Source organism: Cricetulus griseus, chromosome 5 (assembly GCF_003668045.3).
Source record: "Cricetulus griseus strain 17A/GY chromosome 5, alternate assembly CriGri-PICRH-1.0, whole genome shotgun sequence".
Taxonomy (NCBI): domain Eukaryota; kingdom Metazoa; phylum Chordata; class Mammalia; order Rodentia; family Cricetidae; genus Cricetulus; species Cricetulus griseus.
This window is the reverse complement of record NC_048598.1, coordinates 163,168,969-163,187,918: the sequence shown is the minus strand read 5'-3', so window position 1 is coordinate 163,187,918 and position 18,950 is coordinate 163,168,969. Positions and strand designations below refer to the sequence as shown.

At 38.4% G+C, this 18,950-nt stretch overlaps 1 protein-coding gene across 6 annotated transcripts in view; it reads left to right on the top strand.

Moving 5' to 3' along the window:
* Positions 1-18,950, top strand: part of Dgkb (diacylglycerol kinase beta) — a 649,271-nt gene that overhangs the window by 602,870 nt on the left and 27,451 nt on the right. For all 6 annotated transcript variants that reach the window (XM_035445438.1, XM_035445436.1, XM_035445435.1 and 3 more), the window contains 2 exons: positions 8,988-9,108; positions 11,209-11,269. In XM_035445438.1, coding sequence (XP_035301329.1) covers positions 8,988-9,108; positions 11,209-11,269 — 182 coding nt within the window. The remainder of the gene's footprint in view (positions 1-8,987; positions 9,109-11,208; positions 11,270-18,950) is intronic.

Below are 18,950 nucleotides of genomic sequence, written 5' to 3'. Positions count from 1 at the left end.
TTTGGTTGTTTTTTCTTCATAAGACTTTGATGCTAAAATTAAGAAACAACGAAGTATTCTCTACATTTTAAGAAAATAACTGATGTCCATCATTCTTCTAGAGAGCATTAGAAAACACAGAGAACTGCATGGAAAGTGCCATTGGCTCTGTGTCCCCACTCGGTTGAGATTTTAAATATTTTTGTTTTGTTTGGAAAGTAAGCATGGATGATGTCTTTTCTGACTATGCTCCTTCACTGGCCTCAGTGTTAGGGTACAGATGTCCCTCCAAAAGCTGTTCAGAATGTGCTGACATCAGCCTTCATTCATGAGCACTTGCTTTGTTCAGCGATGGCACTAATATGAGGAGACACATGAAGAAGCTTGGCTTATAGAGGAGGGCAGAGGAGGCAATGCATTGTGAAAACATTCCCACACACTAATGGCTCATTCACACAGAAAACAAGTGAGAGCCTTCAGTCCTACCACAAAGCTCAGAGACAGCAGGCTGACTCAAGGACTCAGAAGCAGCAGTAGTTCATTCACCATTCTCCTCTACACACACACACACACACACACACACACACACACTGCCATTACATTTCCTGATGCTCCACACTGCAGGGCAAAGCCATGGGTAACTGTGGGAAATCTGTAATCTGGTTCTCTGAGTCTTGTGAATGGAGTGATTTCTTGGGTTGAGTGTCCTGTGATAAAGATCACTTTTCAAGTGTGCTATAGTCAAGTGATTTAGAGGCCTTGAACAGTTCTATGCACAAGGAGGTTGTTTACAATTCACCACACAGTGGTTTTGGTCTTTTTAGTAATTTTTAGGAAGATGCAGAATTTTAAAATGAAAACTTGTAAAGTAATAGTCATCTCTGGCTAGTTGTTAAGAAAACAAACAAACAAACAGCTTTAAATGAGACAATCAGATACATCTTTTAAAAGCCATTTTTAAAGGCAGGCAGGCATGTGTGTTTGTGTGCATGTGTGTGTGTGTGTGTGTGTGTGTGTGTGTGTGTGTGTGTGTGTGCATTAAGCCTTCACATACTTTTTAGATTTTATAGGAAGTAGACTTACCAAAATCTTTTCTTTCTTAGATTTAAAAAAACTGGATACAAATAAACTCAAACGGTTTTTGGAATTTCTTAGCTTTGGTACAGTCTTAATTTGTAGATTTGTGCGTGTTGTATTATAGTAATGGTATCTAAAATAATTCATATTGTTAATAGAATTACTTTAATTTTGTAACTTTCATTATCTTTTCCATCAGTCCTTACTGTTGATAGGTATATATAACAGCATGAAACTGGAGTCAAGCAGGCCTCATTGAAAAAACTCTTTTTTTATCATATGTGGAGACTTAAACACATTATGTTTGCCTCAGTCAAATGAAGAGAATAGTACTAACCTCAAACTATTTGGGGAGTTTTTGGTTTGTGTGTTTGCTTGTTTTTCTTTTCTTTTTTTTCTTTTTCTTTTTTTTTTTTTTTTTTTTTGGCTGTTGGGAATTTTACCTGGGAGAATGCCTGCAGAGCCTTTAGCAGAGAGTCCGTTCATAGCAAGCATGTAACTCTTCCTTTCCCTCTGTAAATTGTTGGTGATATACGCTCATGCAGTATGGTCATCAGGGTATTGAACAGATGCCACTGTGTCTATAAACATAGAAATACAGACCTTGTGATAAGAAGTTTTTACTTAAAGTCACTCCAGCATCACCCCCCCTCCTAAACTCTGCATCTTCTCCGTAGTGGCAGCAGGTCACTACAAGTAAACTAAAAAAAACGAGTGGACAGCGGATGTAACCACTGAGAAGTAATTTTTAAAGTGTTCTCATTGGTGGATGCATCTCCTGTACAATGAACTTGCAAACAATTTTAAAGACATTTGGATTGTAGCTCAGTTAGCGTGTGTCCCTGGCCTAGCAGGCACTAAGACAAATGGCCATCAGTTTAACCTCCACTCCAAACACAATTACAACATATATATTCCTCTGGATCCTCAGGCATGTTTCAAACTCCTGCTCGGTTAAGTAAACATCACTGGAAGGCATGTAAGCTACATATGTGCAGAACACAAAACCCCATTGATTGTTAGAGACAAAACATGGACTTGATAAGTGGTGATGTAATTAGAAATTTACTGTTATGATTAGATGGATTGGCACCCCACATCTCCCACAATAGCGCAGCATTTTGCTGGATGCCATACACGAGGATTTTCCGGCTCTTTTTACTGGATGCCATTCACGAGGATTTTCCTGCTCTTCTCCACATCCCCCTCCTCTTCCTTTAGGACACATTCTTCTATGAAATGCTACAACCCACACTCAGCCTGTGTTTTGAGTGCATCTTCTTCTGTTCTATCACATATGGCAGTCTGAAACAATTACATAATGAGACGTATTATCAGGGCCTAACTGTCAAGATGAAGAGACCATGAATAAATATTAGCCACTTATTAGATCCACTGCTCCTGCACTCCCTGATCAATCTGTGCCTCCTCTGACGTTCATATTTTCCTTTCATACCCCTGGCATCTTGGGGAATAAAACATTACAGCATTAACAATATTCAGAAAATGATTTGAAAAGTCAAAGACAGGGCTGGAACTGTGACTGCCTGTACCATGGTAGGCAAGTTTTGTCCCTTGTAGCACAGAAGCACATACATACATACATACATACATACATACATACATACATACATACATGCATACACACACACACACACACACACACACACACACACACGCATGCACGCATGCACGCATGCACGCATGCACGCACGCACATGCATGGATGCTCTAAGTCCTATCACTTTTGGCCTGGAATGCACTGACTCTTATGCTGATCCACCTGCACCTTCTTCTTTCATAGGTATTATCTATACCAAGTTAAAGAAAAGCAAGACATTCCTCGGGAGATTAACACACATACTATGACAGGATATTTTTCAATTGTTTATTCAGTGTGTGTGTGTGTGTGTGTGTGTGTGTGTGTGTGTGTCACAGCTCATATGTGGAAATTAGAGGACAATTTGCATTAATCTATTTCCCCTACTATGTGGATTCAGGGTTTTGAACTCAGATCCTCACTCTTGGCCAGTCTTGACCACAAGCGCTTCTACTTTCTGGGCCACCTCTCCAGTAGTTGTGATTACTTGATGTTCAACAGATGACTTCAGGAAAAAGTAACTCACCTAGATCTCCAGGTCGGGCAATAATTTTGCCTTCCTCTCTGTGAGTCCAATTCTATTTCTCACACTCAAGAAAGTGAACATGAATTTAATGACTGAGCACAAAGGAGAATGTTAGGCTGTCCTAATTCTTTTGATGTAAATGGAAAACATTACTGTTTAATGATATGTCTATATTTAACAAATGGATCATAGCAAGCTTCACTGCACATGAATGTGGTGAGACACCATGGTTTGAAACAGCTGGGAACCACATGGATGTGGGCACTGAAATGTGTGCCTATAGATTATGTCTTCCAGGCTACTGTAGCATAATTTTGTATCTATAGCAGCAAACTAAAGAGAAACCTCTGTGATCTGGAAGAGTTAATGCTTCTCGTAAACACAAGTGGACAGCTATTTTTATAAAGGCTCATACAGTGAACATTTTAGACTTTTGGGGATCACATGGTCCGTGACACAGGACCCACTCTGTCCTTGGACCACACTGGACAGTCAGAGAACTTAGGGATGCAAGCTTGCTTACTAATAATGAAATTTGAAATATGACATAGTTCTCATGTCACTGTATATTATTTTTGTTAAATTTTTCCTACTTGTTAAATATATTAAAGTCAGTATGAATTCCTAACTCATGCAAACACAGACAATGCAGAGGATTTTTGCTCATAAGCTACTCTTTACTACAATTCTTCTAAAATATGCAATCAGTTGACAGGATCACATTAATTCATTAAGTGAATGTTGTTGGACAGTACTTCACAGCGACAACTGTACAAGTTTGACTGGGTGTAAGGTGAAGGAGTCTTGGGTGCTTGTAAAGGCACTGCAGAGAGAAACAAATTCAACAATTTCTTAACTGTCTTTCAGCCATTTTAGATTCCTCCATTGAGAATTCTCTGTTTAGTTCTGTACCCCACTTTTTAATTGAATTAGTTGGTGTTTTGGTAACTAGCTTCTTGAGTTCTTTGTATATTTTGGAGATCAGCCCTTTGTCTGATGTGGGGTTGGCAAATATCTTTTCCTATTCTGTGGGCTGCCATTTTGTCTTTCTCACTGTGTCTTTTGCCTTACAGGAGCTTCTCAATTTTAAGAGGTCCATTTATTATTTGTTGATTAAGTGTTATTGGTGTTATGTTCAGGAAGCACTCTCCTGTGCCAATTTGTTCAAGTGTAACTCCTACTTTCTTTTCTAAGATGTTTGGTGTGGCTGAATAAATGTTGAGGTCTTTGATCCATTTGGAATTAAGTTTTGTGCATGGTGATAGATATGGGTTTATCTACAGTCTTCTACAAGTCTGCATCCAGTGATGCCAGCACCATTTGTTGAACATGCTTTCTTTTTTCCATTGCATAATTTTAGATCCTTTATCAAAGATCAAATGTTAGCCATCAGAGAAATGCAAATCAAAACAGCTCTGAGATATTAACTTATACTCATTAGAATGGTTAAAATCAAAATCATGAATGATAGTTTATTCTGTACAGGATGTGTAGAAAGGGGAATGCTTTTCCATTGCTGGTGGGAGTGTAAACTTATACAGCCACCTTGGAAATCAGTATGGCGGTTTCTCAGGAAAGTGGGAACCAGACTACCTCAAGTTCCAGCAATTCCACTCTTAGGCAAATACCCAAAGGATGCACATTCATACAATAAGGACATCTATTCAGCCATGTTCATAGCAAAATTATTTGTAATAGCCAGAATCTAGAAACAACCTAGATGCCCCTCAACAGAAGAATGGATAAAGAAAATGTGGTACATTTACACAATGGACTATTACTCAGCAGAAAAAAAAGTAATGGAATCTTGAAATTAGCAGTCAAATGGATGGAACTAGAAGAAACCATCCTAAGTTAGGTAACCCAGTCACAGAAAGACAAACATGGTATGTACTGATTAATACATGGATATTAGGACATGGAGAAAAGAATTACCAGCCTACAATTCACATCTCCAGAGAAGCAAGGAAGCAAGGAAGATCATAAGAGAGACATACATGGTCCCCCAGTGAAGTGGAAAAGACAAGAGCCCCTGAAAAAAATTGGGAGCATGGAGGTAGGAGAAAGGGAGGTAGGAGAAAGAGGAAGGGAGAAAAGGAGGGAGAGGAGAACATGAAGGTTCAGGAAGATTGAGTGGGGAGAGGAATAGAGGAGAACAAGAAAAGAGACACATCAATAGAGAGAACCATTATAGGTTTAAAGAGAAATCTGTCACTAGGGAATTGTACAGAGATCCACAAGGATGATTCCAACTATGAACCTAAGCAATAGTGGGGAGGTTACCTTAAATGCCCTATCCCTATAATGAGAATGATAACTACCTTAAATGCCATCCTAGCGCCTTCATCCAGTAGCTGACGGAAGCAGAAGCAAAGATCCATAGCTAAGCACTGAGCTAAACTCCTGAAATCCAGTTTCAAAGAGGGAGGAGTGACCAACAAAGGGGTCTACACCACAATGCAAAAACAGCTGACCTGAGAAAGTGGGAACTCATGGACCCCAGTCTGACAGCTGAAGAACCAACATAGGACCATACCAGGCCCCCTGAAAAAACTTCATCCATTAGCTGATGGAAGCAGAAGCAGGCATCCACAGCTAAGCACTGAGTCATACTCCTGGAATCCAGTTGCAGAGAGGGAGGAGGGATGAGCAAAGCAGTCAAGACCATGCTTGAGAAACCTAAAGAACCAGCTGTCATGACCTAGTGAGAGCACAGGCACCCAAATCATAAAGCTGGAGAACCAAGTGAACTGAATCAAACCCTCTGAATATGGGTGCCAGTTAGGAAGCCTGGCCAGGTTATGGGACCTCTAACAGTGGAACCAGTATTAATCCCTACTGCACAAATGGACTTTGGGAGACCATTCCCTATGGAGGAATACTATTGCAGCTCAGATACATGAAGGAGGGCTTAGGCCCTCCCCCAAATGATGTGACAGACTTTGATGATTCCTCCATGGAAGCCCTCACCTTCCTTGGGGAATGGGTAGGGGTGGGTTGTGGTGGTTGGTTGGGGGCATGGGAGGATAGGAGGGAGAGGGAATGGGGGAGGATTGATATGCAAAATGATTTTTTCTAAATAAAAAAGGAAGAGAAAAGAAAACAATATTTAAAAAGAAACAAATTCAACAATATATAAATAGCAATTATGTGTCCAATGTCAGTCAGGATCATGATCTCACGAATCACAACCTGACATGTGGACACTGCATCAAAAGACCAACATCTTATGGGAGTCAATTCACATATCTCAAATGTAGGGCTATTTGGGTTTAGTTTCTTTTCCTTTGCTTTCCTCCTAACACCTAATTAAAAGAATATGGTATTTATTTAACCCTTGTTCATATCCCTCAATATTCTGCCATTTCTAAAAAATTCTTTTCATTCAATGGCATTAAAGTGCAAAAGCTTACGTCTCCTGAATTCAATGAGGTATATCATCTTTACTGATTATTAACAGTAGAATTGATTTGCAAGGTATTTTTTCATGGAGAAGAAAATCAAAGATAAATCTCAGCAGGAGGGTGGTAGACACTAGCAATATGGTGTGGGTGTAGACAAATCCCAGTGATTCATAGAAAAGTTAGGGCTCACAGATCAACTCTGTTGTGAGAAACTGCTTCTCTTGGAGAATAGTCCCAGCCTCAGATCATTAGAAAAAAATCACATAAAATCTAACCTATTTAGGAACTGAGTGGTACAAAACCACAACCCCAAATATGTGCTCTGTCACTGTCATGCACATTATATTTATTACCTTGCACACACCTGACCCCTCAGCATCTGCCACGATGCCACTTTCTGGTTGACATATACCTAAGAAATGTGAACATTAGCACCCAGACTATAGAGCCAAGCACATTTGAGTGCCGGCTACAGCTGAAAGAATATGTTTCTATTCCTTGTCCATCTGTTCTTGGCAACAGAAATTTAAGCTAAAAACAGAGAATAGCTTCTGAGAAACAAGTCTAAATAGGGTGAAAGCAGCAAGATGGATTCTCTAGGGCTTTAAATTCCAGCCGTAGCTCGGTACACTGGTTCTGTAGCTGAATACTTTTTACTTGGGACCACTTTCTGCTACAACTGCAGCACAAAAACTTTAAAATAATATTCTTGTATCATTCAGTGTAAAGTATGTTGTTTTAGCCAGACACTCTGTTTTGAGAGCTTATGCTACATTTTCTAATCGTGAAGCTAATGAAATTTTGGGCCTCTCCAAGAGCTGCTCACTACAGTTGAATTCCATTGAACATGGATCATCAACATCTCAGAATTCTGACCTGTCACACAATCCTTAGTAATTAGTGAAACTTCCTGTCCAAAATGGATCCTGCACATCACATTTGCTTATCCCAAATTCAACACTGATAGTGCAGAACTACCACTTGTTTATCTGGTGTAATTGCCATGGCTTCCCACTGTGTGATACCCCTCCAAATGTTCTTTTTTCTTTCTTTCTTTTTTCTTTTTTGCTCTTAAAACTGTATCAAAATTATTTACACCTGAAAACCTACCAAAAACCTTACAAGAATACCACACTGAGCAAGGTAGCATAAGCCTTAGCCCAGCAGAGGCAAGTATTGCAAGACAGACTCGTCAGATATCAAGTTCAATGTCAGCCATGTCGACACATTGAGAACCTGTCTCCGGAAAACAAAAGACAAAACTAAGAGCACCACAAAAGTAAAGGGCCATGTGTGGTCACCATACTTTCTGTATGCTATCAGGATCTCAGCATTCTGTGTGCTGTAAGTGAGCAAGTCCACTGTCAAAGTGTTGGGCATGTTCTCCTGAGACTCAAATAATTGGAGGGCACCTACTGCCTTCTGCACAAGTGCACACCTTTGAAAAGAGCTTGTACCTTACAAAGTACAACTTATGCAAAAAAATCTCTGTTTCTTAAGTATCTCATTTGCATATAACCAGTGCACATGGTTTGTGCTTCAAAGTGAGTCAGTTCCACTTTGTCCATATCCTGTCCTTAGTGTGTGAATATTTAAAAAGTGGTCCTCTAACTTTGAGCTTCTTTAAGTTTGCTTAGGACATATGTCAGTGAGGTCCATCCTGTGACATGTGCTTCAGACTGTGACATGCACTAAACAAACCTTTAACAAGTGGTACCAGCCCCTTTCTGATGTTTCTGTTAAGAAGAATAAGACGATGTTTGCAATGTGCTAATTATCTCATCTACTTCCAAATGTTATATTTGTAGATTATATATTCCTCAACCTTAGGGAAATGTTTCCAGAAACTTTTCTCATTTCTTGAACTTCTATACAGTTACCTTGTGTTCAAGCCACTTGATGAAATAAGACTCAGCCTTGATAACCTGTGAAAGAAAAAGCTTCAATTCCATGATCTCCAGGGTTTCTTGTTTGAGTAACTTAACAAAATCACGTCTGACAGTAGATCTGTATGCTTTATTTATAGTGATGAAATGTGTATCTGCTGCCAAATGTCTGATGTGGGCTGTATAGCTCTTCCATGTATACATGTGGAATAACATTAAGTTTGTTGATGTTAAGAACTACTGGTATGGTTTTTACTTCTTTCTTTCTTTTTTTTGGTATTATTTGGCTCTGAATTTGTTCTTTCCACTTGTTTTAGAATAAACTGAGAGCAAATAGTTTTCTATAGAGCATCAAAGGATTAGTTAAACTAAGACTTACAGAAAAGTCCTGCATTTTTCATTACTTTCGATTTTCAAGATAGACATTTCACAGTGTCGTTTAGGACTACCATAAGATACAGTGGATTACTGTGTACACCCACATAGCAACTGACCAGGCCTTTATTTTCTTTCAGATCTGAGTGACCAGCTGCTAGAGGTTGTTGGCTTGGAAGGAGCAATGGAAATGGGCCAAATATACACGGGGCTGAAAAGTGCTGGTCGGCGGCTGGCTCAGTGCTCGTCTGTGGTTATCAGGTAGTGTGTTTGCTAAAATTGACAATGTGTTTTGACATGACGTAATCCCAGACTAACTCAAAGGATGCAGGATTTCTGACAGTGATATCTATCTTACTTTTGTCTCAACTGATCAATGATTAAAGCTTACATATTTCAAAATGATGGAAATTAACTGATTTTACAGCTTGGCAGCTGCTTCTTACTGGGTTTTATAGAATCTAGTCTTTTACTGCCTTAGTGTTTGGGTTACATTTTTATAACTAACAAAAAAAAATGAGGGGAAAACATCTTAAAGGAGGGAGTGTTTATTTAGCTCAGAACTAATGTGTCAGTGCATTGTGTGGCAGAGCAGGTGACTGCATCTTGTCAGCCAGGAAACAGAGAGAGGACAAAGGCTAGGAACAACACATTCCCAAGAACCTACTTCCAGTGGTCAACTTCTTCCAATGAGGGTCCACCTACGGAAGCTTCTAAGCTTCAAAGTTTCCAAAGTGGGGATAGCAGCTTGGGACCTAATCTATACCACATGAGTCCAAGGGAGATATTTTTTTCCATTTTTTAATTTGAATTAGGAAAAGATTGTTTTACATGTCAATCCCAGCTCCCTCTCCCTCCCCTGCAGCCCGCTGAAACCCTACCTATCCCATACCCTTTCTGATCCCCAGGGAGGGTGAAGTCTTCCATGAGAGGTCCTCAGAGTCTGTCATATCCTTTGGGATAGGGCCTAGGCCCTCCCTGGTATGTCTAGGCTGAGAGAGTATCCCTCTATGTGGAAAAGCCATTCCAATGCTAGGGATAAGTAGTGATCTACTACCAGATGCCCCATAGATTTCTGAGGCCTCCTCACTGATACCCACATTCAGGGGTTCTGGATCAGTCTTTGCTGGTTTCCCAGCTATCAGTCTAGGGTCAATGAGCTCCCCCTTGTTCAGGTCAGCTGTTTCTGTGGGTTTCTCCAGGCTGGTCTTGACCCCTTTGCTCATAACTCCTCCCTCTTTGCAACTGGATTACATTTCAGTTCAGTGTTTAGCTGTGGGTATCTGCTTCTACTTCTATCAGCTGCTGGATGAAGGCTCTAGGATGGCATATAAGTTAGTCATCAATTTCACTATCAGGGGAGGGCATTTAAGGTAGCCTCTCCTCTGCTGCTTAGATTGTTAGTTGGTGTCATCCTTGTAGATCTCTAGACATTTTCCTAGTGCCTGATTTCTCTTTAAACCTATAATGGCTCCCTCTATTGTGGTATCTCTTATCTTGCTCTCCTCTGTTCTTCCCCGACTCAACCTTTCTGCTCCCTCATGTCTTCTTCTCCCCCATCTTCTCCCTTTCTCATTCTCTTAGCTCCCTGTCCCCTCCCCCATGCTCCCAATTTGCTCAGGAGATTCAAGGGAGATATTTAAATTTTAAACCATGTGGATGTACCAACTGACACACAGAGAGATTTACTACATCCCTGTCTTCATTCACACTCAAGCTACTGCAGCATCAAAGTATTTACTGAAAAAATTATCCAAAGAAAAAAACTACTGACGTAATATTTAGTTACATTTTCTGGCGGACTAAAGTGCAGCATTGTTCTAGTAAGCCTAAAATATAAATCAGTATATGACAAAGTTTCCGAAGTTTGAATTATATGTAATATTTCATGTATAGAAAAACATAGAATGCATTTTAACCCCAAAATGAAACCACAAGCTGTAGTGTACACACAACAGTTATTATTTTATGAATGTGTTGGTTTGAGAAAATCTTAGACATCTAACATGTTTTTGAAAGACTTGCAGTGTGTATGAGGTTGTGCTTGTATAAATACATGTGTCAACAAGGAGTCACTTTGGTTTTAGGAATTCAGAAATTGTCTTTGAACACAGACCCTGGTATTTTCTTTTGGCATTCAGAATTATTCTTTATGTCACCACATTTACCAGGAAGCTTTTAACATTCTTGTGACCAAGGAACCTTTCAGAGTGTTCATTAATAGTTAATGAAATCCCCCTTTCAGAAAAGGTCAGCAGTGATCACATTTGCCTTCCTTGGACTTATTGTCTTGTGCTTTACAGATACTTTCTTATAGTAAATATTTTAGCATTATAGTAACAGTGAAGTATTCTTTTACAGGACAAGCAAGTCACTGCCAATGCAGATTGATGGAGAGCCATGGATGCAGACCCCATGCACTGTGAGTACCAAATGGTGGGGAATCATTACCAGTGCTAGTGTTACCTTTGCTATCCAGGTATCATGTATTTCTCTGGCTAAGTTGCCACAAAATTTAATCTTTTGTCCTGTCTTCTCTAGCAATGTGGCAAGTCCACTCTTTCCTCTTATTTATGCAGAGAAACTATTGCACTCAGGCAGATACCAAAGAACAGCTGTAAACTCCAGGACAAAGCAAAATACTTAGAAAACTTTCCTTAATTCTTTTAATTTCCAAGCATCTAATAAGAAAACTGGTTATGGGTCCTTGTCACATATGAAGAAAAAAACTGCTGATGTAGTTTAAGTTAAATCTTGTTTCTGAAACATTTCTTACAGTTACTAGAGTTCACTATTTTCATAGTAATAAAGTAAAAACAATTTTTTTTTCTTGGTAATTGCCATTCTGGTGGAGGTGAGATAGAATCTCAATGTTTTGATTTGCATTTATTTGACAGACAGTGATTGGACACTTTTTCTGAAGTTTATTAGTTCTTAATATTTCATCTTTGAGAAAAGTCTGTTCATCTCATTAACATGTTGAATTTGTTAATGTCTAACTTTCTTTAATTCTTTTTTATATTCTAGATGGTAGTACTTGTAACTTATGTAGCTAACAAAAATTGTCTTACATTCTTTAGGCTGTCTCTTCATTTCTTTGGCTAATTCTGTTGGCATTCAGAAGCTTTTTAATTTCATGAATTTCTGTTTATTGATGGTTGAATTTATTTCCTGATGAGAGTCCTATTCACAGAGCTCTTCCCTAAGCCTATTTCTCTAAGTGTTTGCCCTACTTCCTTTTTTATTAGTTTCTGGTCTCAGATTAAATTCTTTTGTTTATTTAGAATTGGTTTTTGTATAAGGTGAGAGGCTGGGATTTACTTTTACAAGTCTAGCTGTAGATAGGCAGCTTCCTATCTCCATCTGATACAGAGCCTTAGACAGGTTATTTTCAAATGTTTTCTGATCTCTCTTGCTGTGAATTACAAATATCCTTTCATTTTTCTTTCACTTACTAGATTTTATGTATTTGTGCTTCATCTGGTTTTCTTTAGACTCTGTGAATGGGATTGCCACATTCACACTTAGAGTCTCACCAATGTTAAGTATTGTCATTGTGAGAGTTGCCAGTTGTCTCAGTTAGGGTTACTATTGTGATGAGGCATGACCAAAAGCAACTGGGGAAGGAAATAGTTTACTTGGCTTACATATCCCAAATCACAGCCCACTGAGGAAAATCAAGACAGTAACTCATCATGGTTTTATCAAGCTGCTTTCTTATAGACCTAGATACACCAGCTCACAATGTGCTGGGCCCTCTACCATCAGCCCCTCATTAAGGAAATGCCTACAGTTTTACATTGTGGAGACATTTTCTCAATTGAGGCTCCTTCCTCTCTGATGATGCTAGCTTGTGTCTAGTTGACATAAAACTGGCCAGTACACTATTGGTGGCAGTAATTGTACTGCTAGGGATGGTAGTGATGTTTCCATTGCTGGTGGTAGCAGTAACAGAAATGATGATAATGGTGATGATGTTATGGATGTGACCATGCTCATAACACCAGAGAAAGTAATAGTGGTTGTGATGGTTATAGTAGGAATTGTAGTGAACTTGTATTCGTTGTATTGATTGTTTTATGACATAGGATGGCAATGGTCACTAGTACTCTTGTCTTTAATAGAAGACCATTGTTGTTCAGCTATAATCATAAGAGAATCTGTAAAAATAAAACAAAAAGAGTGGAATCAAAAGCATTCCTTCAATGGCCTGCATTCTTTCAGATGCTTCAGCGGTCTTGAGTAAAGGCAGTGCTAATGCTTTATACTTATTAAGATCTTCACATGTGCAGATATCAAAATGCTTGTTTTGTTTTGACATGCAGTTCACACACACACACACACACACACACACACACACACACACACACACACACACACACAGATCACATTAGCTCCATTTTATGAAATCAACACACTGAAGTAGAGAAAGCTAATTTTTTTTTCTTATTCTCACAGCTAACACAAAGCAGAGTAGTAACTAAAGCCCATGCAGGGGGCTGCATGGGGGCTGCATTCATTTTCATTGATCCCACTGTCATCCCAAGCTGACAAAGTCCAGGGTACCTTGAGAGCTTTCTTGGGCAAGGCCTTGGATAAATTACTAGCCGCCATTTTTCCACTTCTGGAAGGACTATGTCTATGGACATTTAATTGAAGTTTTAGATAGGTTTAACCTATTTAAAATAGGTACGTTCGACACTGATTTTAGTTTTTTCTTCCAGTTAGTAGCAAGATACCCACTTTACCAATTAATTATTGTAATCTACAATTTATAAATTAATACTTTTATATAATTTAAATTCATTTTCTTAAAAATATGCTTATTCATTTAAAATGTATCATAATCTTCAGTGAGTCAAGAAATATACTACACTATGACTTATTATTTCTTAATTTGAATTCTACAACATCCTACTTTTCCTAGAAAGAAAAATTGAGGCTTTGAACTTTAAATTTTATTTTAACTGAAGAGAATATTAATATTCTTAGCAGTGGTATAGTTTAACTAGAGAGAGGGGGTTTTTCCTTCAATAAAATAGCACATTTTTTCTTACAGAACATAAGAATTTGTAGAATGTTAAAATTCTTTGCTAAATTTAAATATCCATAAGCTGATATTCGATTTATGAAGGAGTTTCTCTAGTTATAATTTTAGAGGAAACCAGAAGGCTTCTTTCGAATTGAATAGACAGTGGAGAAGGGCAAAAAATGCATGTCTTGACTCTTAAATCAACTAATACTATTTTTGAAAATTCAAGATAATATGGATTCTTGAAATGGATTGTAGTGGTGGTTGCATAACAGTGTAAGCCATTTTCATGACACAGAAGTTGAAAGCATTAAAATGGGTTCTATTATTTATATGAATGAAAATGGTAATGTCAAGAAAAAACAAAGTAATGCTTATTTATAAATTTTATCAGGCCTCATCACAAATATCAAGAAAAGCAAAGACTAAAGAGGCTTAAATTCATACTCTACAATTCCTTTCATGACTTTCTAAGTTCTCCCACTAAAAATAATCAACAGATGTTTTTCAAATGTCCCTGTTATCACAGAATATCAGTACTCACAACACTGAGTGGATTTTTTCCCTAGTAGCTACTTCATTATTTTAATAAACATATTTAAACTAGGAGACTATTGATTCTGGAATACACATTGACATGCATGGTTTGGAAGAGCTGTCTGTAGGGTGAACTCTAGGGCCTCTATTTTCTAACTTCTTCCTCCTGAGCACATAGAACAGACTGACTTTATTAACATACATTCATGTAATACAAACTGCTACCTGAAAGGTGGAGGAAGACAGAATATGACAGTACAATAGGGCAGGGCACAGACCACATCAGATTTCATTCCTTATGTGTACACCCAACATTCCCTACTTTTTCAGTTGATGAACTACTCACGAAGTTTTGTAAAGTAAAAGGTGACTACAAAGTTTCAAGAACCTTAACTGTAGTATCTCCAAAATACACCACACATGCGCTTTCCTTCATGATCTCCCTTACAAACACAGAGGATTCTTGTGCTTCTCCATATTACTTTGAGCATTGAACATTACTCCCCCATTGTCCTTGTCCCCCAAGCCATTAAAGATTACCACTTAATTGCATTATTAATTTCTACAATCTTTGTCTATGTCTCCAACACTACCACCACCATCCTAGACTTGCCCCATTACATATCTGGATTCTGAAAAAGGACTACATATCTTCAAGTCTCCCTATTGTTCCCTTTTAATTTGCCTTGCTGTTTGCCTTTAGCATAGTCACTGTGAACTAAAATTCCACAGTAGTACTTCCTACTTTGAGTCCTTTCATGGTTCTCTGTGTGAACACAGGTCAAGCTTGCTGTTTTAACAGTTTCTTCTTCTACTTCTCCCTCTGTGTATTTCCATGTACTTCCCATGATTCTGCAAAATTGTTTTTCCTTTTCTCCCAAGGGGCACTGCCATTCCTGTCCACTCTTTCACCCCACTAACCTGCAGCTCAGTCCCATGTCCACTGCCTGTGATAGCACCTACCATATCACATTGAAAGTACAGTCATTTCCCCTCCCTGGAAGACATAAGTTCTCAGAAGTCCTGGACCATCATTGTGATACTCACTAAGCTCTCAGAATGCAGAACTACTCCTCCTGAATAATTTGGTTGCCAATACCAAGTACATTTTGAATTTATAAATTTCTTAAATACTTCTTGGGGGTAGTATAGCATTTTAAAACATGCTTTCTACTAAATCTTTCACTGAACATAATGTAGTTTGGCTAGCAATTCATTCACATATTTTTCATATCTAAATACATGTAAAAGTTATTTTGAGTTATCTTTATTCATTATATTCTCAAAGCAAAGAGTTTGAATGTAGCATAGAAAGAATCTTTCCCAATCGCCAAAGATTACATCCTTCTGTTTCCTGTTTTTGTATAACTAAACTTCTCTGGCTACTTCTGTGTTATTAGTTGTGTATTTATTGGACATATCATGGAGGCTGTATTCTGTCAATGACTTGTAATCCTGGTAGCTGGTGTCAGTGTATTAATCATTACCTGTACCACCTTCTTGAAGCATTATGCCCATGGAATTTTAATATTAGATCTGTGACTAAGGACAAGAAGATTCCTGAAACTTTCTTTCATATTGCTGGAAGCAGAAAGCATAATTAAGTGGTAAAATGACCACAGTTAAAATATAAATGTTCAGCAGACTGGTAGATACCATGAAGTTGAATTCTAAGATGCACTTGTGTGAATATGCTCTCCCTAGCTCTTCTATAATCCTTCACTAGAACTTGCTAGTTCCATTTTGGTATCCAATGTTAAATGCTTTCAGCCTGTGGAGTACCCTGGACTTATTGATCTGACAATCTCTGCTAACCCTGGAGTAGCCTTGCCTGAGACTTGAGCCTTGATGTTCTTCAGGCAAGCCTGCTGCCTCCATTTCCACTGTGCAGGCAACTCCATGAGATGCTTTTCTCTTATATGAAAACTATATTCCTTTCTTAGCACTGTTTGCCATTTCAGTTGCCACTGACTCCTTAGACTTTGCTATCAAACTTCTCTAGAAAGTACTGTCATGTAATTCAATCTTTTTTGTAATTCAAATATATAAAAAATAAAAAACAAAAACGAAAAGGAAAATAGATTCCTTTCTTATCCAATATAACCTGACTATACTCTTCCTTCCCTCTAGACCTCCCAGCTCCCCTCAGTCCCTTACCTCCAATCCACTCTTTTTCTGTGTCTCATTAGAAAAAACAGGTTTCTAAGAGATAACAGCCAAACATGAAAAATAAAATACAATAGGAATTAAAAACTATCATATCGAAGTTGGCCATGGCAACCCAAGAGGAGAAAAAGAGTCCCATGAGTAGGCACATGTGTCAGACCCTCTCATTCTCACTGTCAAATGTCCCATAAAAATACTAAGCTAATAGCTATAATATATATGCAGAGGACCTGGTGTACACCCATTTAGGCTCTGTGTTTGCTACTTCAGTCCCTGTGAGTTCATACGCACCTAGTTTCATTGATTCAGAGGGCATTGTTCTCCTGGTGTCCCCAATCTCCTCTTGCTCTTTCTACCTCATCTTCTACAGGATTTCCTAAGCACTGCAAGGAGGGATTTTATGTAAACCTCCAATTTAGACTCTCTCACACATAATGTCTGATTTCGGGTCTCTCTCTGCATCTGATCCCATCTGTTGCTGGAGGAAGCCTCTCTGATGATGACTGGATAAGGCACTGATCTAAGAGTACCACAGAGTATCATTAAGATTCTTGTGTTTTTTTTTTTTTTTCAGACCATTAATGTTCGGTTTTACCCAATGTCTCTGAACTATTTAGTCTCTTGTTCTTGGTTACACAAGAGTAATCCAAGCAGTGTCAGGTTGGATTTCTTCTCATGGAGTGGGCTTTAAATCAAATCAGACAGTGGTTTGTTACTCACACAAGTTCTATGCCACCATTTTCCTAACATATTATAAGGTTTTGTGGGTGTGTCCATGTTTCTCTTTAAGTAGCCTGTAGCATACCTTCCCACTAAAATATATAAAGACATTAGATATCAAAAAACAAATAATCCAATTAAAAATAGGGAACAAATCTAAGCAAAGAATTCTCAATAGAGGAATCCCAATAACCTACAAACACTTTTAACATTTTCAGTATCCTCTATCATTGTGGAAATGCACATCAAAACTATACCTGTTAGAATGGCTAGGATCAATAACACAAGTGACAGCTCATGCTGGTTAAGATGTGCAGCAAGGAGAACAGAACATTTGCTTGGTGGAAGTGCAAACTTGTACAGCTACTATGGAAATCAATAGGGTGGTTCCTCAGAAAGTTGGGAATCAATCTACTTCAAGACCTAGTTATTCCATTCTTGGGCATATATACACAAGAAAACTTGTTCAATCATGTTTGCTGTGGCTTTATTCATAGTAGCTGTTAACTGTAATAACATAGATGTCCCTTAACAGAAGAATATATAAAGAAATTGTGATGCATTACACAGGAACTATTACTCAGCTGTTAAAATATGATGTCTTGAAAGTTGAAGGTAAATGGATAGAAGCAGAAAAAAATCATCTTGAGTGAGGTATCCCAGAAAAACAAATATGGTACTTATTCACTTATAAGTGGATATTAACCATTAAATAAATGGTAACCACAGTGCAATCCATAGAACCATGGAGTTGAGAGGAAGAGGAGAAATCTAGGGAGGATGCAGATACCTTCCTAGCAAAGAATAATGGAATAGATTTTACAGATGGGCTTGGTAATGGTGGGAATGGAGTGAAGAATCAAGGGTGGGGTGATCAGGGATAGGGAGAGATGGGATGCAGTGAGAGAGAGCAGGGAAAGACTGATGGATTGGGGGAACATTTGTGTAATGGTTTAGAAACCTAGTACAGCAGAAATTTCCTAGAATTTATAGAGGTGATCCTAATGAGGACTCCTATTAATGAGGCATACGGCTTCTGAACTGGTCATCACTTGTAGCCAGGTGAGACTTCTAGTAGTGGGACTAGGTTGCATTCAATTGAGTTGTTGGCCAGGGTGGTCCCATGGGAATCCCCAAACAACCAAGGCTGTTGCTAAAGCAAAAGGTTTGCTCTCCATACACTGAAAGTGGAGCCTCATTGCCTTGCCAATCACAATACCCACACATTTCATTGACTGTAGTTTGTTATTATGCTTTAATTAATATCAATATAATATAGTGTATTATATTGTAATTATTTTCATATTAATTATCATGATGATGAGGATGATGATTTTACTTTGAGACAGGGTCTCTCTACATAGCCGTAGCTGTCTGGAAACTCAATGTGTAACCAAGCTGGCCTTTAACTCACAGAGATTTTCCTGGCTGTATCTCCTGAGTTCTGGAATTAAAATTATGATCCACCATGCCTGGTTTGAATTGTTTGATCCTATAAGTACATATGTTTTTGTTTTCAGAGTATCACCTGATAGTTCTGGATGGCTTGGAACTGGATATGTAGACCAGCCTGGCCTCAAGCTTACAGAGAGCTACTTGTGTTTGAATCCCAAGTGCTATGATTAAAGGCATATGCCAATATGACCAA